Raw genomic sequence first — 22258 nt, forward strand, 5'->3', positions numbered from 1 at the left:
TCCTGAGAGGAGACCTGGGGCCACCTGTTGCCTGCAGCCACACCCACGCTGGGGCCACGCTGGGCCGGACCTATACACCCAGCAAGCAGGGCCAGTACCCCCCACCTGAAGAGGTCCCTGCTGAAATCACCCACCCCACTCCATGCCCCGGGGCAGACAGGCGCCTGGCCAGGGGCACACAGCAGTTGCCTAAATCTGGAGGGGCTCCCAGGAGGAGGCAGCCAGCTGTGGTGACTGCAGAGGCCCAGGCCCTCAGGGCGGCCTCACACAGGCCCAGAGAACCTTGTCCTTCAGGAAAGGACAAAGGGAGGGGCCGTAAATCACGGCTCAGAGCTAATTCCCCAGGGGCCTTGCGGGCACCAGCTGTGGGATCTCGGGTAATGAGCTCTCTCCCGGGGCTGCTCTCCGGGGGGCATCTGACCACCTGCCAAACGCGCTAATTGCGCGCCCAGTAAAAGATTTGTGTCAGGGCGCCCGCTCCGCGCTTCTGCGGATGCACGGGAGCAGCACTGCCCACGTGGCCGCTTCCGGAAGGAAGGGCTCCTGGCTGCCATCCAGGCCGGTCTCTGTCCCCTGGGGAGGCTTCCCCCTCAGAGGGTGGGGCTTTGCCATGGCCAGCGCCTCCCGGGTGGGTGGCCTCCCCTGCCCCTGGGTGCCCCTTCCTGACGACATCTGGACATCCAGCAGCCTCAGCTGTTCCTGGTGTTGGGGGGGGCTGCCCCGTGGACGCCTGGCCTGAGCTCTCTGGCTTGAACCTCTCTGACACCTGTCCCAGGTCTCGGAAATGCCTGTCCCAGAGTTCGGAGGGAGCTTCCCTGTGGGGTTGGCAGGGTGCGGGGGGTGGGGGCGGGGGCGCGGAGGAGAGCAGGAGCCGACAGCATGAAAATTGGCGAATGGGTCTGACAACTGTGTCTGTAGTTACTTACACAGCACTGTGAGAGGCGGCAGAAGACCAAAGGCGGGGGAGAGCTGGGGCGGCTTGAACCCACCCATGAGGCCAATTGCCTGGTCCTCTGGGCCCAGGAGAAAGCCAGGTGCCCCCACCTCACTTGGCGCCTCCAGGTTGTCCTCCACGCTGGGCCCCACATGCCCTAGAGAGGGTGCTGCCTTCCCCAGGAGGGTCCCAGAAAACACTTAAGGCCCCAGAGTAAGGCAAACAGAAGCCCACGGTCACAGCGCGTGGGGCAGGTGGCAGCTTCGGTCACGGCAGGCACCCTGGAGGCCGGCCCGTCCTGGATCAGGACGTCCGAGGGGCTGAGCTCTCCCGCACACGCACCCTGGAGCAGAAGGCTCCTGCGCTTGCACCCGGGTTTCAGGCCCCCACCCCCAGGGGCGGCCCACCCCGAGGGTGTGAGAAGAGGAGTTGGTGCCAGGCCCCGCTCCTCCCGAAGGAGATGGAACAAGCCGGCCGATCCTGCCTGGGTGGTCGCTGGGATTGTCCTCTGCAGCCCCTTCCCCCCCACAGCCCCGCTGGGTCTGGACCTCAGGTGCGCCCTGAGCACACAGGGCTGCAGGCTGGGGGCTCCAGGGGCACAGCCGGGAGCCGGAAAGGGGCTCCTGAAGGAGAAGGAAGGAGGGGCTCCGGCTCCACTCCCGGGAGCAGCTTGGGCTGCTAGGGAGGCTGCGGACCAGCTCCTGCTCAGTGGGTGGGGGTGGGGCAGGTCTCGCCCTCTTCAGCCTCACCCAGGCCCCGCGACCCAGAGCCCCGAACTGTAGACAGTACCTGGGCCTGGATGGTGGTGGCGAGGAAGGCAGAGGCCCAAGATGGCAGGAGGGTGCTGGCTCACACCCAGAGGCCGGGGGTCCTGCAGAAAGAGGCCTCATCCAGACCACGGCTTCCCACCCCAAGCCAGTGGCTCATCAGCAAACCACGCGTGAACCTGCTCCTGGAGGGGAAGGAGGGGCAGGTGCCAGGACCAGAGACCCCGCCGGTCCCGCTGCTCCTTGTCAGGTGGCACTCGGTCCTGAGGCCGGTCCAGGGCTGTGGCCACGCTACTCAGAGTGGAATCGCTGTCCCTCCCGCCACGGGGCCTGGACACTGCATCACCGCAGAGGAGAGGTGGTCCGAGAGGAGCTGGGGGTGGCTACACAGCCCAGGGGCCCAGCAGCTTCTCCCTATGGGGAGTCCAGACCTGCCCCACCACAGAGGGTCCTGACACAGGTCACTTCCCTCTGCCCACAGGCTTGGCAATTTCGGGGCCAAGGACACAGGTGCTTAGAGACAATGCCTCACACCTGGCCACCGCCCCGGCTACCGCCTCGCACAGCCTGCTTGTGGGGGCAGCAGGCCTCTGGCTCCAGGAATCCAGAGCATGTCCCTGGGAAATGGGGCCTGACTCCCTGCCTCTGTGACCCAGTGCCATCCACTCTGCACCCCAAAGCCTGGCTCTGAGGCCTCCCAGAACCTCCCTCTGCCTGCTTCATGCCCACTGCCCAGCCCCCAGCGCCCACTGTCCCCAAGCTCTCCCGGAAGCCTCTCTGCAGAGCCTGGGCCTGTCCAGCCACAGCTGCCCCTCCCAGGGGCGCCCAGGCCAGCTAGGTCCTCAGGGACACCTGCCCCGTCCACACGCCCCGTCTTCCACCTGACGCCATGCACAGAAGGGCTTCTGCAGGGTCTCGGGTCTCAGCGTAACTGCAAGTGAGAAAGGCCCACAGTAGAACGTGTGGTTAACCCCGAGGGTGAGCACGGGCAGGGTCCCCTGGGTGACCGGGTGGGGTAACGCCCGAAGGCCTGCCATCCGTATCCATCACGGGCGTGAAACAGTCACACTGAGGCCAGAAAAGTACATGAAATATTTTCAGGGTGACGAAGCCCTTCATGAATAAGAAGATCTGGCAGTAAATGGGAAACTGGGAGGAAGGTTTCAATGCCGATGACAGAGAAAAGTGAGGGCTCCTATTACACAAAGAGCTAGAATTAATAGCAAAAGGGGAAGAAATGGACAAATTGCAAATAAGAACCCCACAGGCAGGAGATGCAAGTGGCCACTGGGCTCATGACCAGGCCCCAACTCTCAACCCTCAGAAATGTCACCAGAATGGCACCCGCTTCGTGGGGCCGTGGGGCTCAGCAGCCCCGTCTTTGGGGGGCAGTTCTGAGCCCAAGAGCTTTGTCTCAAAGACAATGTTTCCTGGGGGGCGGGTTGTAGGCAGGATGGTCCTTGTAGGCAGGATGGGGGTGCTCAGACAGTAGGACACCCCCATCCCCCGATGCCCCCAGAACAGAGCCTGGTGGCAAAAGTTGCCAGAAAAAGGGGGAGGACGAGGGGGGCACCCTGATCCCCAGGTACAGGGCGGAGGAGGGCCGCCTCCACCTCATTGTCTTAACGCCCCCTCTCGCCTCTTGTCATAAAGAATTAAAATCTATAATAAGAAAATTTAAGAGTCCCCTGTAATTCAGCCCATCAGCGCCGTCCCGGCTGTCGGCCAACCTCACAGAGTATTAATCTAGCCATCTCCCTCTGCTCCCAAGGACTTGTGATAAAAACGTCAAACAATTAGATTATGTGGCCGACAGCGATGGAGTGGCAGGGCAGGGGCGTCCCTAGAAAATCACCCTGACAGAGGCAGGGGGCCGCACGCCACGTGAAGTCCCCCTCCCGACCCCCCACTTTTACAGTCAGACCAGGTCTGGGGAGCAGCCCATGTCCCTGTGGGCCCAGTGAGCAGGGCCGGCCTCAGGGACCCGCTGCGGGGGACTAAGGGACTGAGTGATGCTGGGGGGCAGAGCAGGGAACCCCCGGGGAACTGGAGCCCAGAAGGTGCTGGCCCCTCCCAGCTCCGCCGCCAGCCCAGCCTGGGAGGCGTTTGCTGGCCGCTCCGCCCGGCCTGCCCTTCCCAGGGCCCAGGCTGCTGCCGCCTTCATCTTCTTTTTTGAAGCGTGAAGACGTGTCGCAAATTGATTTCACCGTTGGAAATGGGATAATTAAACTGGTTGTTTCCATCTTCATCATCGCCATAATAAAATGAGAGGACAGCCGTGGTGCGGAGGGATGCTGCGTCTAACGCAGGAGCATTAATTGAATACAGATGGCCTTTCGTGAAGTCGCCGGGTTATATTTCAGGAATATGGGATAATGATGCCAGTTAATCATTTTTACAAGATATAAAATTACTGGCTCCTCTGGAAAGATCATTAAGAAAAACAATTGTTCACAGCAATTGACAATAGAGTTTTAATTATTTAATACAGAAATTAAACTATTAGAGACCAGTGTTGGATGCGGGGACTTAATAGAAATTTATATACAAGGGTCTGCGGGCCCTTTAGTTTATTAACCCGCCTAACATCTTAATCCAAATCAATCCAAAGCCTGTTTTAGCTGTGCCCGTGAACTGAGCCGGGAGAGGAGGGAGCCCCAGGTGCCCAGGCCCCAGGTGGATGGGGTGGGGCGGGGTGGCCTCCCCGGTGAGCGGGGACATTGCTGGGAGTCCCAGGCAGGGGCCAGGGGCTCAAGAGCCCGTGCCAGGAAGTGAGGACGCGGTGCCAGGATGAGTGGAGGCTGCCAGGGGCTGGCAAAGGGAAGGGCGCCAGGTGGCCACCTCAGGAGCATGGGCCTCGTCCGTGTCTGGGTGACACTATCCAGGGGATAAAGTGAGGGAGGAACGTGAGGTGTGGACACCGAGCCCACACCACCTGGGCCCAGTGACGGGGCACCTGGTGTGCCCGGGTCCTCAGCCCCCACTTCCCCCCGAGGAGCAGCCCCCTTGGAACAGGCCCCCCTCCGGGCACAGGGGACCCTGGGGCGTGAAGGTGGCCCGCTGAGGGTAGAGATGTTTTAAATGAGGATTCTGATTTTAAAAAACCACCTTGGAATGGACAGTCCTTCAGCGAAACTGCAGGGGGCTGGTCCAGACCCCACGGGAGTTCGAGGGGCAGAAAGCGGGCAGAGAAAAGATACCCATCAAATGGTGACCTTTGCTGTCTGCTGAGAGGACTTCATTGTCCAAATTTCCTACAATAAAAACACTCCTTACCTTTAAAATATGGGAATCACTATTGTCAAGACAATTAAGAAAAAAAGTAGAACTTTTAAAAAGGTGAATGGCGAGCAAGACACTCCCTGTCGGCCTGGGAGGGAGGGACCGGGACACAGACGGGCTGGGCCATTGGGGACCTGGGACTGTGGGTCTAGGTGCTGGGTGGGGCCAGGCCCCAGCGATGGGCAGTCCTGGGTCAGGGAGTCTGACGCTCCTGAGTAACCGGCTCAAGGTCACGGAGCCCGTCCAGAGCTCAGCCTGGACCAGAGCCGCCTGCCCTCGGCTCCCACCCCGACCCGCTGGCGGGGTCGGCTGGCTGGCAGTGTGGTCATCCGGCTGCCCAGCCCTGTCCCCCGCCCGTGTCCTTTGTGGGACTTGTCCAGAGCGTGCGGACTGGTCACCCTGTCTCACAGGGCTGCCCACCATGCGAATTACCTCCAGTCCCCTATTATCACCAATAAATTCAACGTGATCTTTCTTCTCCTTACAGTTTTTAGGGTTACATAAATTTCACCCACGTAATTTTTTCACGCTTGGATCTATTACAGAAAGCCACTTCTATTGTAGAAGTTAATTGATAATGTGATTTGTTATGTTGCTGGGACATAATTCAGAAAGTTATTTTAGCGCCTTTGATGCATGAAATCGCACTCACGTGAGGAGACACAGGGGAGGTGAGCAGTGAGCGTGCAATGAAATATCTCCAGAAGCTTTTACTCCTGTTGTCTGGGTGCGTGCCAACACCTCGCCACAAGAAAGCTCATATTTCCAACGCTGCTCTGATCCAAATTTATTCCCTGGTCATTAGTTAGCTTTAAAAAAAAAACCTGAGCAACTATGTGTATATATTTGGAAAAAATCAAACAAAAAAGGAGGAATCTCCACCTTTCAATATTATCAAAGATGAGCTTTAAAAACACTTTATATTGAATTAACTACAGATTCATGGAAAGCGGCATAAATAGTGCAGACGGTGGCGAACGGGAACCCAACCCCACACTGTGCTGTTTCCACAGGCTTGCGTGTGTGGGTGCGTGCACCTGTGTGCACGTGGATGCATGTGAGAGCCTGTACATGCACATATGTATACATGCATGTGTGTGTGTGCCCCCATTCTGCTTGCTGGCTCTCCCTGCCTTGTGCACCGCCCATCCCCACTGCTCCCCCTGCACAGCTCCCTTCAGCCCCCAGGACCTGCCACGGGGCGGGGGCATAGGGCGTAGGGCTGGCAAGTCCAGTGCTGGCCAATCAGCCAAGAGGTTTGGAGGGAGTGGGCATCCCCATCCAATCTGCTGACCCAGCGTGGGGCACACACGTGCCAAGGTCAGAGGGCCAGCAACGGGGCTGGCGGGGGGGGGGGGGGGGGGCACCGACCAGGTCTTGCTTTATGCCATCGTTTCCCCATCGCCTCTCCCCTGGTGAGGAAACGCATGGACAGAGCAGAGCCACAGAGCCGGCCCATGGCACCTGTTCATGCCACACCTGGTGCCTCTGCTCCACTTGGCTCCACAGTCCGGGTCCCGCTGCACACACAGCCCACCTTGATCTGGTGGTGGCGGGTGACCTGGGCTGGGAGGTCCTGGCTGCGAGGACAGGGCCATGCAGCCCTCAGGGCAGTGCCATGTGAGGACCTGTCCCTTCCTCTGCCAGGATGGGAGCCCACCCGAGTGGGGGGCTCTGGGGGGAGGGCTGGGGGCTCATTTCACACGGCCAGATGGGAGAAGGTGCTGGTGACGTGACTCCCAGACCCGAGGCTGGGCCCGGCCCCGCCACCACCCAGCGTCTCGGCCACAGACAGCACTCGCAGCAGCTGGGTTCCGTCCTTTACTGAAGCTCTTACATGGACAACAAAAGGGCCCAACAGTGTTCCTTGTCTCGGAACCGGCATGGCCCCCCCAGGACCACAAGCCTCGTCCCCAGGGACATCGGCCAGAAACGGTCTCCGGAGGGCACCCCTGCTGCTGACGGCTCGTGGGGGTGGAGACCACCCCTCCGCCAGGTCCCCGGGGAGAGATGCGCCCCCTCGACAGGGCAGGGTGGGGTCAGGTGTCCAGGCAGCCTGGGGTGGCCCCCGGTGCAGCCCTCACCCCACCTGCCTGCCGGGCCCCTCCTGGGTCCTCCCATTCCATGAGGGTCCCGGTGCAGAGGTGCAGGCAGACCCTGGGAGGGCCCTGGATGATGGTGGAGGAGGCAGGTGGCACGGGGGGCGAAGGGGAGGCACTCAGACCAGCAGGAGGGCCCGGGGGCGGGCGTGCAGGGGCGCAGCGGGCGGGACGGGAGCATCACACGATGGCCTGGTTCGGCAGCCCGTACAGGACCAGGTTGAGGCTGATGGAGGGCCACTCAGGGCGGTGCAGCTGTGGTCGGAGCATCAGCCTGTTCTTGGGGGTCTGTGGAGACTCGTCTGAGGGGAGAAGGGACAGGAGGCTCACCGGGAGCAGGAAGTCCGGGGCCCCAGCCCAGGGCCAGGCGCCTGGGTGGGCGGGGAGGGGGTGCTCCTGGCTCTGCCTGCGACACAGCCCCAGGCCTGGACGCTGCTGTGAACACACTCCCGGGCTTTCAGACTTGGTGTCACTTGAACCGTTTTAAAGACAAATCAGCGGATCTAATGGCCGGAGCTTCCCCTGAGGAGCCCAGAGGCAGGAGGCCGTGCGGGTGTGGAGGCGGGGACTCTGACCCTGCAGGTGCAGGAGGTGGGGGCGGGAGGCGGACAGTCTAGTTACCGTGGCTGACCATTTCACCAGCTTCCATCCTCTGAAGGAGACGGGCCACTTTCCCGGTTGTCTTGCCAAATGCCAGCAGATCTGGGGAAGAAATTCCACCTCAGAGACGTGGACCCTCCTTCCCGCCCCAACCCCCCCCCCCCCCCCCCCCCGCGGGCTTCCATGGAGGCTCAGGGTGTGGGACAGGCCGGCACCACGCACTTTCCCACAGGACGTTGGCCCTCAGCGCGTTGTCCTGCAGGGTTGTCGGCCACTGGTTCGCCAGGATGCTCTTGACCCCCACCAGGCTCAGCAGGATGGCCGTCTCGATGGGCTCCTCCAGGGCCAGCTGGGGGACACTGCAGGGGACCGAGCTCCCGTGGGACAGAGCCCGCTCCGTCCTCACCCCAAACAGCACCAAGGGCTGGAACGCGTATCTGGACTGACAGCTCTTCAAACTTCCCACCCCCAAACTTAAATGCCACAAAAAAGGCATTCAGATCCCTCTGCAGGGCACCCCCTGTGAGAGGAAGTCCAGGTCCCTGGGGTGCGCGTGCTGGGGGCACCCTCCCAACTGCCGGCCCTCTGGCTCCCGGCCCAACTCCAGCAGCCTCGAGGCTCCAGTGGCCGGTGGTCAGCTGCTGGGGCCCCCGAGACTTTGCAGGGAGGGTGTGGGAGCCCGTCATGGAGGCCTGGCTCCCTCTTGGGGCTCTGCCCACAGCTTGCAGGGGCACTCCCCCCCCCACTCCCCATGGGATGCACCCATCATTCATATGCCCCCCACACCCCCCAACAGCCTCCATAAGCCGGCTGCCAGCAAGGCCACCAGCACCTCTTGTGCTCCGAGGACTCCAGCGTCCGCCGCATGCTCTCGTAGGACCGGCTCAGGTCCAGCAGGACCATCAGCCGGCAGTCTGCAGGACACAGGCGGGGGGGGGGGGGGGTGCAGGCTGGCGTCTCCGGTGCAGTGACCACAGAAATAGCCCCAGCTGCCCGAGGCCTGGGTGTGAACTGCAGGCCCTTTTCCGGGTCACTGGCCGCACGGGTGCTCAGGGCGTTATCTGCTTCAGGAGCCCACACCTGTCTCAGCCTCCTTGTGCCCCGGGCCCCAGCAGGCCCTGCCCTGCGAGGGGGTCTCGGCTCCCAGCACGCCACCCCGACCAGGCATCTGGCTTGGACCAGGCACAGGGCGAGGAGTTGGTCGCCCTGGTCCCCATGCCCTCTGAGACAGGGGCCAGTGTCCAAGATGCACCGGGGTGGGCGTGCAGCGGCCCCACAGATCCAGAGGCCCACCCCGCTCCCAGGGTGGCCTGGCTGGGCGGCCCCGGGGGCAGACAGCTTTTACACACAGGCCTGGGGGGAGCAGTGGGCCTGGCGGTGCCGTGGCCCACAAGGCCTGTGACCTTCACATTTCTGGGCTGCCTGGCCATCCCGTCTGGGAAGGCTGGGGTCAGTTTCAAAGAAGCCCTGTTTCTACCTCCCAGGTGACATGCTTACGGGGTGGAGTGGGGTCCTGTCCTGCGTGGCCCCACGGCGTGAGTGGGGGGCTGGAAAGGAGACCGGGACAAGCATCCCCAGGCTGCCATCCATGGGGACAAGCACCCAAAGGGGAGGGGCCTCCTTGAGGGGTCCCTGACAATGCCGCCAGCCCCTGGCGGTGTCCTGGGGTGGGGGCGGAAGTTCAGACAGAGGGGCTGGTGGGCAGGGCGGGTGACCCGCGTGTGGCAGAGACGCCCCAGCCTCCCCGTCCTCCGCAGGCCCGAACAGGGAGGGTGACCCCCACCGCCCTGTGGGCTGCCAGGCCTGGAAGTCTAAATGGGGCCCCTGAGAGGTGACATCCCTGCCGAGGCCAGCCCTGTCCTGCGCCTAGTCCTCTGGCGCCCGCGGTCCTGGAGGAGAGGACCCGCTCACCTTCCAAGTTCATGGCAGCCAACCTTTCCACCGACAAGTGGGACAGGAAGTTCTCCATCCCGTAGAAGAAGAAGCCCTCGCAGCGGCCCAGCAGCTGCTCCCACTCGGCCTGGCTGCAGGGGAGGGGCTCGGTGGGCGGGCGGCCAGCCAGGGACAGGCACATGCGGGAGCCCCAGGGACACCCTCCGGGGATGAGATTTTAAAGCACAGACATTCCTCTCCGTCTTCCCTCCACCCCACTCGGCGGCTGAGACGCACAGAGCCTCCGGCACGCGCCCTCCCGCGGGGCCTCTCCTGGCTCTGACTCCAGGGTCCCTGGGAGCTGGTGCCAGCGAATCTCGGGAGAAGGGTGGGCCCCGTGTCCCTGGAGGGGACCCCATCTCACTGGGCATGGCTCTGGGAAGTGCTAGAGGGACACTTCCCTGACCCCAAGCAGCCCAGTCCCCGAGGGCACCCACAGGGCATGCCCGGCTGGACTGGTTGTAGGACCCTGTACAGGGCACCCCTGGGGGCCAGGTCCTCAGCTGTGAATCGGAATAAGGACAACCACGCCCTGATCCAGGCACCACGAAGGCCAAGGAGCCCAGAGTGAGATGAAGGAAAGTCAGGGGGTCACAGGACAGAATGGGGCCTGAGGGAGAGACAGGGGAGACGGGGAGGGAAGGGGCCCAGGTGGAGGCTGAGGACAGCGGCCCCCCGGGAAGAGCACCCCCTGGCGCAGGGAGCCCGCAGGACAATGTCCCGGGAACCCAGACCGAACCTTGGAAAGAGCTTTTTTCCCAGATGTCCCACCCATCGCGCGGTGAACGAGTCTTTGTATTTATCCAAAATTTCCCGGGTTACGGAGACAGGCAGCCATGTTCCTGCAATGAGAATGGAATGGAGACAAAACACAGAAGCTTCGTCACCAGCGTGGAGCATGCGGGGCTGGCTGCGGGACGAGGCGTGGCAGGTGCTGCACTCACTGCTAGTAGAGTTGCTGATCTCCTTCCCTCCCTCGAGGAGAGATTTGCAAAACCAGTTTCACCCCAAAAAATCCTATATAATAAAAGCGTAGTATGCAAACTGAGCCCTCTACCCAGAGTTCGACCAGGGGGCGGGGCCAGCCAGGGGAAGGAGAGAGGACCTGGCTGGCAGCCAGCAACCTCTAGGGGCCCTACTGGTGCACAGATTCTGTGCACTGGGCCTCTAGTAAAAAAATTTTTAAATCTCAGAATTAAATACCGAGAGCCTGGGGGCAGGAGGCCTGAGAGGAAGGAAAGCCCAAGCGCCCAGAGCTGCCCCGTGGGGGCCCAGGCCACGCCTGATGCCAAGGATGGGGTGTGGCGTGTGCATGTGCATGTGCATGTGCATGCAGAGCGGGGAGGGGCCGTGCAAGTGCTCACCTGGGCCCTGGGCCTCCTCGAAGGGGTCCACGACGTCTGGGCTTCGGTTAAGGAGAACCAGGACCGCAGGTTAGTGTTGGGCGGTGGGCCCGGCAAAGGATACACTTGAAGTTGTCCGCGTCGACTAAGATGGCGTCGGGAGGGATGACTCGGGGCGCGCTGCCCTGTGACGACAGGCTGGGTCGTGGGGCCTGGCTCCGGCGGCACCCAGGCCCTCAGCCCGCGGCCAGCGGGCCTCGCCCACCTACCTTCCGGCTCTTCTTCCCTGGGCCTCTCCTCTTCAACTCTTTGCCTTTGGAGCCCTTTTTCGTGGTCCGGTCTGTTGGAGACACGGAAGGAAGTGGTGATGCCGGGGGACGAGCCGGAGGCGGGTGCAGGACACCGCGGCCCGCCGGACGCCACTCTGCTCGCTTTGAAATGGTCGGTCGGATGTGGCGTGAACTTTACCTCAACACCAAAGCAAGGCGTAGCTCAGTGATGGCGAACCTTTAGAGCTCGGCGTGCCAGCATTTTGAAAAACCCTAACTTAACTCTGGTGCCGTGTCACAGATAGAAATTTTTTGATATTTGCAACCATAGTAAAACAAAGACTTACATTTTTGATATTTATTTTATATATTTAAATGCCATTTAACAAAGAAAAATCAACCAAAAAAATGAGTTCGCGTGTCACCTCTAACACGCGTGTCATAGGTTCGCCATCACTGGTGTAGGGCGAACTGCTCCTTTTACGTTTTCTAAATGTGCAATGGCAGTGGCACCTCCAATGTAAAGACTCAGAGGGCGGGGAAAGGCCTGGGCCAGGCCCGCCCACTGACCATGCGCACACCCCACTGGGCACCCCCTAGGGTGCCCGCCCCCCCCCCCCCGCGCCTCTCTCCGCACAGCCGGCCCCTGGAGGCCGCTCACTGTGGGTTCGGGAACAGTGACAGTCCCCGCCTGTGTCGGAAGCGCGGATGTGGGGTTCTCCGCCTTGTCCTGACTTTTTTTTTTTTCAAACAACCAGTTTGTGGCTCCATTTTCTCTTCTGCTGATGGCTCACGTGCTTGCTGTGGCCCGTCCTCTGCTTCCCTTGGATTTCCTGCGTTCTCGCTCTCACTTCCTCACTTAGCTGCTTACTCATGCGCGTCACACCGTGTCACTTTCTGATATAAACGTTCAAAGCCGAGAGGCCCTTCCGGGGTGACGGGGGCCCCTTCCCTGGGGACTTGCACTCAGAGGCAGCACCGCGGGTCCCCTGTGGCTTTTGTATGTTTTCCATTATTGATTTCCCCCCATTTCTCCCCTTTGGTTTAAACAGGTTTCTTTAAGGCACCCGACTGGGACTGGCACGTCACCCCTGCAGCGGCCTCGCCTGCACAGGTGGTCACAGGTGCTCCCTCTGTCCCAGCCCCTCTGGGCTCCACTCCCCTCTTTCCTGCCTTTGTTGGACTAACTGAGCGGTGTTTGCAGCTCGCCTCCCTTCCCCGCGGACTCGCGGTGACGGCTCAGTGGTGGCCTAGCCCCCCTCAGTGCGGTCCCCGCTGCCAGGTCTCCAATGTCTGAAAATTATTGCTTTGTGCCTCTCGTCGGGGGTTTTCCTTGTTTCAAGTCGAAGGGCAAATTTGGTCCTTGGGATTTCATCTTGGACAGCGGCAAAAATCCAATCTACTTATTTTCCATCGGATTCATGTTGATTGACGTGCGTGTTCCTGCGGAAATCTGCAGCGTGCCCAGCGAGGAGGATTCCCATGCACCACCCGTCTGCGCACCTGGCACCGCAGCGGAGCCTCTCCCCCAAACCCTCCCCCCCCCCACCCACAGGAGACAAGTTTGTGCGGCCAAGAGCAACCTTGACAGACACTGGCACACAGCAGGTGCGCTATAAAGATCTTTCTGGTAACTATGACAGGAGTTAGTGACCTCGCATGGTAAAAGCAAGCAGTTCCCTTTCAAAACGAACCCCCGGCCGGCCAGGGCCGCACTCACCTGCCTCCTCCTGGTGGAGGTGGTTGTAGAACATCTGCAGGGAGAACTCCCGGGACACGGAGGAGATGGCCCCCTCCCGGAGCGCCAGCAGGCCCTCCAGGGGCAGCTCCAGGAGCGGCCTGTCCACAATGAGGACCACGGTGTCCACGGCCTCAGGCTCCACTGGGGGCGGGAGGAAGCTGGCTGCCGGCGTGGCCAACCCTGTGGCAAAAGTCACTGCTGAAGCCACTGCCTGGCCGCGGTGGCCCCCCTGGCAGAGAGCAGGGCCCCAGGCATGTGGCCTCTCTGGGGGAGACACACTGGTCTGATGGTGCAGCCAGGCGGGGTCACAGGGGTGTCAGGTCTTCCGTGGCTCTGAGGACCGGACCGGCGTGGGTGGCCACTCCCTGAGGCAGGTCCTGGGATGACGTGGCTCCTCCCAACCAGGGAGCCCCCTTCCAAAGGACCGACATTTGCACAACCCCCTCCTCCCTCAGGAGGCCAGAGAGGGGTCGTGACCGCTGGGGCAGCCGCGTAGAGGGTCCTTTGGAGAAAGGCTTTTCCAGGGGCCCACGGAGCCCACGGAGGAGCCACGGCCCTGTCTCCTGGTAGAGAAAGCCCGCCCTCTCCAACACGCGTGGCGGTGCGGGGCAAGGCCCCGTGACTCTGCGCCTTACGGAGTGAAGACAGTGCCCTGGCCCCGAGCGCGGCTGGGCTTCTCAGATGCAGGGACTTGGGGGCAGAATCTCAGCCACAAAGTGGCCTCAGGAGGCCAAGCCCTGGCCTCGGCGCTGGCGTGTGGACGGGACTTGATTCGGACCCTCCAGCCTCAGTCGGGTGGACGGGCCCCCGGTGGCGCTCGGGGCCTCATCTCTGAGGGTCTGCACCTCGTGCTGTGGGCATCAGCACCCCGAGGAGGTCAAAGCACTTTTGACAAAGTAACTGCCCATTTCCCTCTGCTCAGCAAGTCTTTGTGGGGGAAGAAGGGTAGATGAATGAAGTGCCTTTTTAAAAGAGCCATTTATGGCCCCGGCCAGTTTGGCTCAGTGGTCAGAGTGTCGGCCTGTGGACCAACGGTCTCGGGTTTGATGCCCCGTCAAGAGCACATGCAGGACCGATTCCTAGCCCAGGTCAGGGCTTGTGCAGGGGGCAACCAATCGATGTCTCTCTCACATCAATGTTTCTCTCTCACTCTCCCCTTCCTGCCCACCCCCTTGCACTCTCTCTAAAAACCAATGGAAAAATATTCTCAGGCAGAGATTAAACAATAAAAATAAAAAAGAGCGACTTGTGAAATTAGGCACCAGGTGAGAGATGAGGCCCTGGCATACTCCTAGCGGGCCTCCCCAGCTGTGAGGGCAAGGGCTCTGCCTGCCAAGTGCCCAGGGCCATGAGCCACGGGCACAGGCTGCCCTGGAGCTGACCCCGTGGCCAGGTCGTGACAGAGGTGGTGGGGCACACAGCCTCTGAGGCCGTCCCAGCCACCAGTGGTGCCCAGCGCCCGGGGAGACGCTCGGAGGGGGGCCCGCAGCCCCGCCCGGCAGCTGCCAGCCCCCACGGCTCTCACAGGTGGGGCGAGTCCCAGGCCGGCTTCTTCACCAACAGCCATGGGGGCTCCTGAGCTCCAACGACTCACGGCCTTGGCGCCTCCCTGCCGCTGCCCCTCACCTGGGACGATGGACTGCTTCCGATCCTTGTCTTTGGGCTTTGCTTTCCCCAAATCCCCAGTGGTCGACGAAATGTGGATTCTGAAAGTCAAAGGTACACGTTCAGGTGTGAAAAATACTCGAAAACCATACACAGCAGGAACGCCAAGGGCATTTCTCATTAACGCAGCCAGTGCCCCACTAATGGGGGCCAGGGAGCTGCGCGCAGGCGCCAGCGAACAGGCTCAGGGCCCTCACTGACTGCTGCCCGGCCCCGGGGGTCCCAGGCCCAACCCCGCTGCCTGCTCTCCTGCCAGAAATACATCCACAGCCAGCCCCCTGCCCTGCTGTCCCGCCCACACGCCCACACCCCAGCAGACGGTGTGAGAGGAGCGGGCCTTCTTCCCAATGGCAGATGGCAGATGGGACAGAGCCGGGCATTCTGGGGGTGCAGGCATTCTGGGGGTGCAGAGACCCTCAGGAAGCACAGGGTGTCCCGTGGGAGCGGGAGCAGAGGAAGAGGGGGGTGGCTTCCCGCCCGCCCGCCTGCCCGGCACTCAGCCCACTGGGTGTGCAGAGCTCAGGCCCTGACGCCCAGAGAGCACCGGCGCGGGACCTGGGCTCGGGGCTGCGGAGCAGCGAGAGCAGCGGGCGCAGGTATTCCTCCGTGGCCTTCAGGATGTCGCTGAGTCTCAGGGGAGGGTACCTCTGCCTCTCAGGGTTCGCGCCTCCTGATTTCTGTCCAAAGCCACACAGCCCGTGATCAGAAGGTGCCAGGGGGCCACATGGGATGCATCTGGTTAGAGCAGAGTGTGGGGACCCACAGGGACAGGCCACTCCGGAGGCAGCCTGGTGGCCGGGGCCCAGCTCAGCAGCACATGAAGCACCTTGGACCCACCACCTGCCTCGGCACCAGAGTCCTTGGGCCCCACAGACCATGCTCAGTGATGGTCAGTTTCTCCCGCCACCCCTCTGAGAGCACCCCTCTTGGGCACCCTCAGCCCCACGGGGATCCTCTGCTCACAGCACGGAGGTGTCTGCATCAGACTGGGCTCAGGAATTCAAAGAAAAGTTAGCCCCTGCCCAGCAGGCAGGCCGACCTGGGTGTCCCGCAGTGCCTGGTCGGTGCCCCGTACTAGCTGAGGGGGTCCCTGCCCAGCTCCCCCCCATACTGCGGCCAGGCGGGGGTCCCGGTCCCCTGACGGTGTGGCAGCCCTGACAGCTGGGCTTGGGCTGGGGTCTCACCAGGCCGAAGATCAGGGCTCTGTCCCTGCTGCACACCTCAGCCTGGCTCTGCTCCCGGAACTGCTGGGCGCTGGCCACCAGGCCAGACAAGGCGGCCGGGCTCACAGCCACCCGCGCCACCCTGCAGGCGTCTGTGGAGACAAACACTGCCGCGGCCCCTCACCCAGTCTCGCAGACCCACCCTTGGTCGTGAACACGTGGGACTCCTGAGCAAACTGTGGGCACAGGGCTTCTCCACAAGGCTCGCCCGCCTGGGGGCGGACCCTCGTGCCCGGCCAGCACTGGGGTGGGGGACTGACCCCCTAAGGCAGGAGGATGGGCCGGGAGGGCAGGGGCCCGAAAGGCTGAGGGAAGAAGGGAAAACAGAAACGAGGCATTTGACATGGGCTGAGACGGCAGACCCGGCACGGGGTCAGCGTGGGCAGCTGGGCTAGTCCTCTGGCCCCAGGGGCTTCCCCAAGGGTCTGGTCCTGGCTGTGGACAGAGTCCTGGTCACTCAGGATGAGCTTCAGAGACGGTGCAGGGGTCGCCCCGCTGGTGGCTGGGGCTCTCCACTCTGCGATGCCTCCCACCAGACTGTGCTGAACCTGCCCAACCCCCGGGGGGTGAGAGGAATGGAGTGTGGGGTCCCCACACCCACAGGAGGAACATGTGTCTGGAGGTCGCAGGTGTGCCCAGCGCTGGGTCAATACCTGCTCCGGAAACTCACCCCCGACTTGGACCAGCTTCCCTTTGGCTGTGGGGATGAACTTGGGTTTCTCATAGACAGCACCATACAGATGGGTCCTGCGAGCAGGAGGCATGGTGCAGGGTAGGGTCAAACTCCAGCTCGTAGGGTCCCAGAGCAACCCCAAGACACAGCTTCTGTGAGCCACGTGCACCCCCAACAGGAGCACCCTCCCCACCAGCGCCTGGCGAAGTCAAGATGCAGAACTAAAACAGGCCCATGTGGACACAGCTGTGAGCCGTCGGCGGCCTCTGCCGGGGGCTGGGCCAGCCACCTTCTCTCCAGACAAGCGAACCGGTTCTGCCCCACGTGAGTGGTGACCCTCGACACACAGGGCCCCCCTACGGTCAGGAGGTGGCACCGTGGCCTCCAGGACCCTGCTGTGCGTGGGGAGCAGGCATAAGAATAGGAGTCGGCCTACCTGTCAGGGGAGTGGTGCAGAGAGAGGATCCGAAAAGTGGGAGGAATCTCATTTAAGTGGTTAAAATGTTGTTCAGTGACCGAGAGGTTCTGCCACGCCTGTATGACAAACAGAGATCAGCGAACCCCTGTGCGGTGTGGGGTGGGTTGCTGGCTTCATCATCATCTCTGTTGAGGAGACAGACCAGCAGGGGGTGGGGTGCAGGGGGGTGAGCAGGGTGGCCGCCGGGGTTCTGCCTGGGCTGGGGCTGAGGCAGGAGCTCAGCATAGCTCATGGCCACCACAAGGGGGCAGCAGATGCACACAGAATTACCTGGCTCTTCACTAATGTCAGAAACCTGATCTGCATGACCCAAAGCACACGTGCATGCAGACCAAAATAGTGCAGCCTCTTCCCTGAGCCTCCTCCCGCCAGCACACCACACACGCAGCCACGCACGCGCACGTGCACAGTCAAGGGCACAGATGCACATGGTTTCGTGTGCACACGCCACCCCGTCCCCTCTCCCTGCCGTCAGCCCTGTGTCCCTCCTTCCCTGGGGCCCAAGCACTGACAGGTCGGACAAAGGCCAGAAGGTTCCAGCTGCCTGCTCTCCTGCACGCCACCCCCTACCCCCTGAGCTGACCACTCACTTCTGCTTTCTGATGAAATGAGCTTCAAGTGTGCAAAAGCTGACCAGGGTTCAAGGGCATCCCCAGCTCAGTCACCTTGGAAATGGCAGCCAGCCTCTGCTCCACACCGGCAAACTGGCTGGTGGAGGTCCGCTCCTGGAGCTTCAGCCTGTTCTCCAGATGCAGCAGGGCCGCCAGCTGCGAGCTGCTGGTGTTGGCCGTGGCCGAGAGCAGGACGCCCCGCATCATCTCTGAGACTGAGCAGCTCTGGAACAGACCGAGAGAGTGCGAGGGCCAGGCCCGGCCAGGCTCGTGGGCCCACCGGACATGGGGAAGAGGGGCCTGGGCTCAGGGGAACCTCAGGAGGATGGCCTCTCCTCTAAGTGAGCACCGTCCTTTACACAGGCCCCAGCCACAGCCCAGCTGGTGCTGGCAGAGCCACCAGCAGGAGAGGCACAGGGTGCTGGGGCCTCCCTCCCTTCCCAAGGTGGCCCGGAGGGTGCACAGAGCAGAGCCACACCTGAGACAGCATCAGGTACTGGCAGGTGGCCGTGGGGTCCAGGGTGCCAATGCACTCCACCATCTCCAGGCTGGCGGCCCTCGCAACCTCCAGGAGGCTGTTGCCCAGGGCGACCTGCAGGCACTGCAGCAACACCTCAGTCGCCTGGGCCAGGTACTGCTGGGCCAGCACCTTCCTCCTCTGCGGGTGCAGGCACAGGCTCAGGCTCAGGCCCAGGCTGGCTCTTCGGGTGGGGCAGGCGTGGCAGGCGGGCGGGCGGGCAGGAGCAGCTTACCTTCAGCTCTGAGCTTTTCCTGCTCCGCTCCTCAGGGACCATCCTGGAGGCTGGCTGGCTGCTGCCATGCTCATCGCTGTCCACCTCGTCCGGGGTTATCACCAGATACTTGAGGCTGCTGTGCTCTGTTCCCATCTAGGGGACATGCCTCCAGTCAGCTGGCATTTGTCGAGACACTGCCCAGCCCCAGAAGTGCCTGTGGGTCAGGCGACTCTGCAGGATCCCCCGAGAGGGCCCGGCTGGCAGGTGCAGCCGGCGGGGAGCAGCTCTGGAGAAGCGAGCACGGGCGGCACAGGCCCCGATCGGTCGCATGCCGTACCCACTTCCCTTCAGTCCTGGAAATCCAGGCTCCCTGAGCCGCAGTGCCCAGCAGCCCTGTGCAGCTGTGACCCAGTGAGTCAGGTGCCCGCCTGCCCCGGGGAGCAGGGGACCATGAGACTTGTGCCAGCCTGTCTGTAGAACAAGCCACCTAATGGGGTTCTTTGGGATGCAGTAGGCCCAAGCGGACTTGGGTTGAGGGGAGCCCTGGGTTTGTGGGGTCATGGTAGGCAGGGCCAGGGGAACCTGGGCTGGGAAGGAGCTGGATCGGGGTGGGTGGATTTCTTGAAAGCCCTGCCTGGCCATCTGGGAGTGAGTGCACGTTTTCCTGACAGCCCTCCCAGGGGGCTGTGAGTGCCATTTCATGGCCAAGGCCCCAGTGTGGACAAGGGGCGTGGGTCTACCTCCACCTGACTTAGGCCGCCTGTGCAGGTGCTCAACAAATGCCGGTTGAACAAGGGGCCAGACTCCATTAGTTCACCCAAATGTGAGTCCTACCCTAGGTCCTAGGGACAGAGAGCCCACAGGAGCTGATGGGGCCTGTGTACCAGGCTGGACAGGGAGGCAGGGGCACCAGGTCCAAATCACACGGGGTGCGGAGCCATCTGCCTGGGGCCAGAGGGTTCCTCCTAAGGGACCGGGTGTGGGGCCCAGCCTGGCTGCCCCAGGGGTGGAGGAAGGGCAGCTGCAGAGGCATTTAGGACAGTGACCTGCGTGGCAGCGCTGTGCCCAGTTCCTACTAAGGGGTCGTGTGCACCCATGGGCACCGAGCTGCTGGGCAGCCTTGCCAGGGGCTGGAGAGAAGCAGGGGCCTGCATGACCACGCGGCCGGTGGGCGGGGCTCAGCGCTCGCTTGTGCTTCCCTGGACCGTGTGCCTAGCACCTGCGTCCAGGCAACTCCAGACTGCGGGGCGGAGAGCTGCTGAGGTCGGGGAGGTAGCGTGAGCTGGGATCATGTTTGGGGCGGGGACCCCCCACGTGCGCCCCTCTCTCCCACCTCCACTTTATAAAGGGACAGACGGCTCTCATCCATTGTCTGTTCTCAGAGGTTCGCCTTTCCTCCCCGCCTTTCCTCTCCTGTCCCAGGGGTCCCGCCTTTTCTCCCCGCCTCCAGCCACACCACCCTTCTTAACTGAGGACAATCGGAGGCCTAGTTCATGTCCTGGTGCTGCGAGCAGGGGCGTTTGAAATGCTTTGTTTGCGTTGTTGGAGCACAGACAGTGGGTTGGCGCCAAGCTAGAAGCGGGGGCACGTACCAGGAGGCTCTCCTCCCAGTAGAATATGGGGCGCACAGGGTCCACCTGCATGGCCAGCAGGCGCAAGGCCCTGCCCACCAGGCCCAGGAGCCGCGCGCGGATCTCCACACAGCTGACGCTCAGCAGCTGCAGGCTCCCCAGCTGCGCCAGCGCCACGTGGGCCAGGATCCGCTTCAGCGTGAACCATCTCTTCAACACAAACCACGTTAGTTACCCCCCCATACCCCCCCCAGAAAACGCAATAGGCCCACCCTCCAACGCCCCCGGGGCCACCCCGAACACCCCTGGGAGTGGGGACACAGGAGCCGTCTGAGAAACACCCCTCCTCCCGGTGGGGAGGGTCTCCAGGACTTAGGTTATGGGAGGGTCGCTAAGGTTTGCATGTCGAACCTCAATTTAGGGCTCAGTGACAAGCACGAGTTTGTATTCAGTTCAATTTTAGGACTATCGTTCATCCATCTATAGTTATATCAAATTTATTTGATTCGGAATGCATGAAATCTAAGAAAGTGTCTAAAATGGCAGAATGATTCCTTTGAAACAAATAATTTGCCAATTAAACTTTTTTTTTTTTTTTTTTTTTTTAACAAAATGTGATTCATCTTATGGACTTTTTCAGGCGCCGGCAGAATGGTCAGAGCAAACTCAGAACTCGGGAGGAAGCTCATGCGCTCGGGAAACATCCCCCATGTGACCTGGTTTCGTGAGCCAATGAGGTTCCCTCAGATGACCAGGTGAGGCCCTTCCCCAGCAAGGCTGGGGACCCCCAAGCTGTGGGGGCCGCGGGGGGCCGCGGGGCAGAGATCTGAGGGGTGTGCACTGTGAGCTCCGGGCCTGACTCCCGCTGGTTCGTCCTCTGCTCAGAGTGGCAGAGCCCCCATCACAGCACGACGGCCCACGCGGACGGGCCCAGGCGGCGGCGGTCATTACCAGGCCGGTGGTGGTCAGGTCGCTCACGCTCTGCAGGTAGTCGGCCAGCAGCTTCTCCATGGAGTCCTGCCGCAGCTCGTGCTCCAGGGGCTCCTCCCAGATCAGCTGAAACATGTCCAGGTACACGTCCACCAGATTCAGCTTGAGGTGCGCCAGCTTCCTCGCCAGGGGCGTGTTGACGTTCTGTAACTGACACGTTCGGGGACACGTCAGACCCCGGAGCCCCTGGCGAGGCTCAGCGTCCGTCTGCTGCTTTGACGAGGCATCACTGACGTGTTGCTATGTTTTCACGGACGAAGACACCCAAAGAGCCATCACCACAATGAAAAAAGGGGACGTCCCCCTCACACCCCACATTCCCTCCCTCCCACCACCCCACTCTCCCTGAACCCCAGCTGCATCCCCGGGGCCCCAGGCAACCTCCCCTGGGTCAGCTCCCCCCGGTGGCCACAGGGAGCGTGGGCAGTTCAGGCTGCCTCTTCTCCGGGTGACCACAGGGGAAGACCAGTTGTGGCCCCGGGTCCGGGACACACACTTACGTCTTGAAGGGCCAGGAGGCTCTGGACACTGTGCAACAGCTCCTCCTCCTCGGCCACGGCGCTCTGCGCCACGTCGTAGGCCTCCCGGTAGTACACGGCCCTCTGGTCCTCGTCCGGCTCCAATTGGGCGCACAGCCTTCCCAGGACACAGGGCAGGCGGCAGAGACAGAATGTGCAGGGTGACTGCACTGTGCCTGTATTAGTGCTTCGCATGCAATGAGGCGATGTTATACATGTACAGATATTATCAACATATCTGAACACGACAGTGCAATCACCTCCCTATAGGGGCACGGGCACCAGGCGCCTCCCACCAGGCCCAGAGGGCCCCACAGCGTCGGCTGCCTGTCCCCTGCTGTCCCCAGGCTGTGTCTGCATGTCTGAATTCCCACAACGACCATCTACATCTGTTCCCGTGAGGTGACTGACATTCCGTACACGTCCAGGTCCTTTCCCTCCTCAAGGCTGTTTGAACACCTGACATGCGTGTCATGGAGCATGTGGGTCCCAGGGTGGGGAGGGGGCGTTTCCCGAGGCTGTGCTCATCTCTCTGCGGGGCTGTGCGCGAACACATGCGGGCGGGCGGGCGGGCAATGTGTACACATGTATGATGCATGTCTGCACGTGTGAGGTGTGGCTGGAGGATGTGTGTGGGTGTGTGACCGCATGTGGGCCCTGGGGGCGGGCTGCTGCCTGTGGTGTGGGTGGTGGGAGGGCTGTGTCTGGGGTGGGGGTGGTGGGCGGTGAGGCGTGTCTGTGTGTTTGCAGAGACTGGCAGGTGGGACACCCGGGGGCAGGACAGGAGCGAGGACACCCGTGACGAGCTTTCCTTGAGGGGCACCCCAA

At 62.1% G+C, this 22258-nt stretch overlaps 1 protein-coding gene across 1 annotated transcript in view; it reads right to left on the reverse strand.

Annotated features, from left to right (window-relative positions):
• Positions 1-6423: 6423 nt before the first annotated feature.
• CFAP46 (cilia and flagella associated protein 46) overlaps positions 6424-22258 on the reverse strand; it is a 55449-nt gene continuing 39614 nt past the window's right edge. Inside the window, exons 39-59 of the mRNA XM_036337362.1 lie at positions 21413-21548; positions 20874-21062; positions 19944-20132; positions 18370-18504; positions 18096-18275; positions 17672-17842; positions 16965-17062; positions 16526-16602; positions 15817-15947; positions 15177-15309; positions 14594-14818; positions 12947-13147; positions 11227-11297; positions 11082-11142; positions 10979-11014; positions 10354-10456; positions 9594-9706; positions 8515-8596; positions 7905-8041; positions 7704-7784; positions 6424-7384 (exon numbers count right to left, since the gene is read on the reverse strand). Coding sequence (XP_036193255.1) covers positions 7263-7384; positions 7704-7784; positions 7905-8041; positions 8515-8596; positions 9594-9706; positions 10354-10456; positions 10979-11014; positions 11082-11142; positions 11227-11297; positions 12947-13147; positions 14594-14818; positions 15177-15309; positions 15817-15947; positions 16526-16602; positions 16965-17062; positions 17672-17842; positions 18096-18275; positions 18370-18504; positions 19944-20132; positions 20874-21062; positions 21413-21548 — 2671 coding nt within the window. The 3' untranslated portion in view covers positions 6424-7262. The remainder of the gene's footprint in view (positions 7385-7703; positions 7785-7904; positions 8042-8514; positions 8597-9593; positions 9707-10353; positions 10457-10978; positions 11015-11081; positions 11143-11226; positions 11298-12946; positions 13148-14593; positions 14819-15176; positions 15310-15816; positions 15948-16525; positions 16603-16964; positions 17063-17671; positions 17843-18095; positions 18276-18369; positions 18505-19943; positions 20133-20873; positions 21063-21412; positions 21549-22258) is intronic.

This window comes from Myotis myotis, unplaced genomic scaffold (assembly GCF_014108235.1).
Source record: "Myotis myotis isolate mMyoMyo1 unplaced genomic scaffold, mMyoMyo1.p scaffold_m19_p_15, whole genome shotgun sequence".
NCBI lineage: Eukaryota > Metazoa > Chordata > Mammalia > Chiroptera > Vespertilionidae > Myotis > Myotis myotis.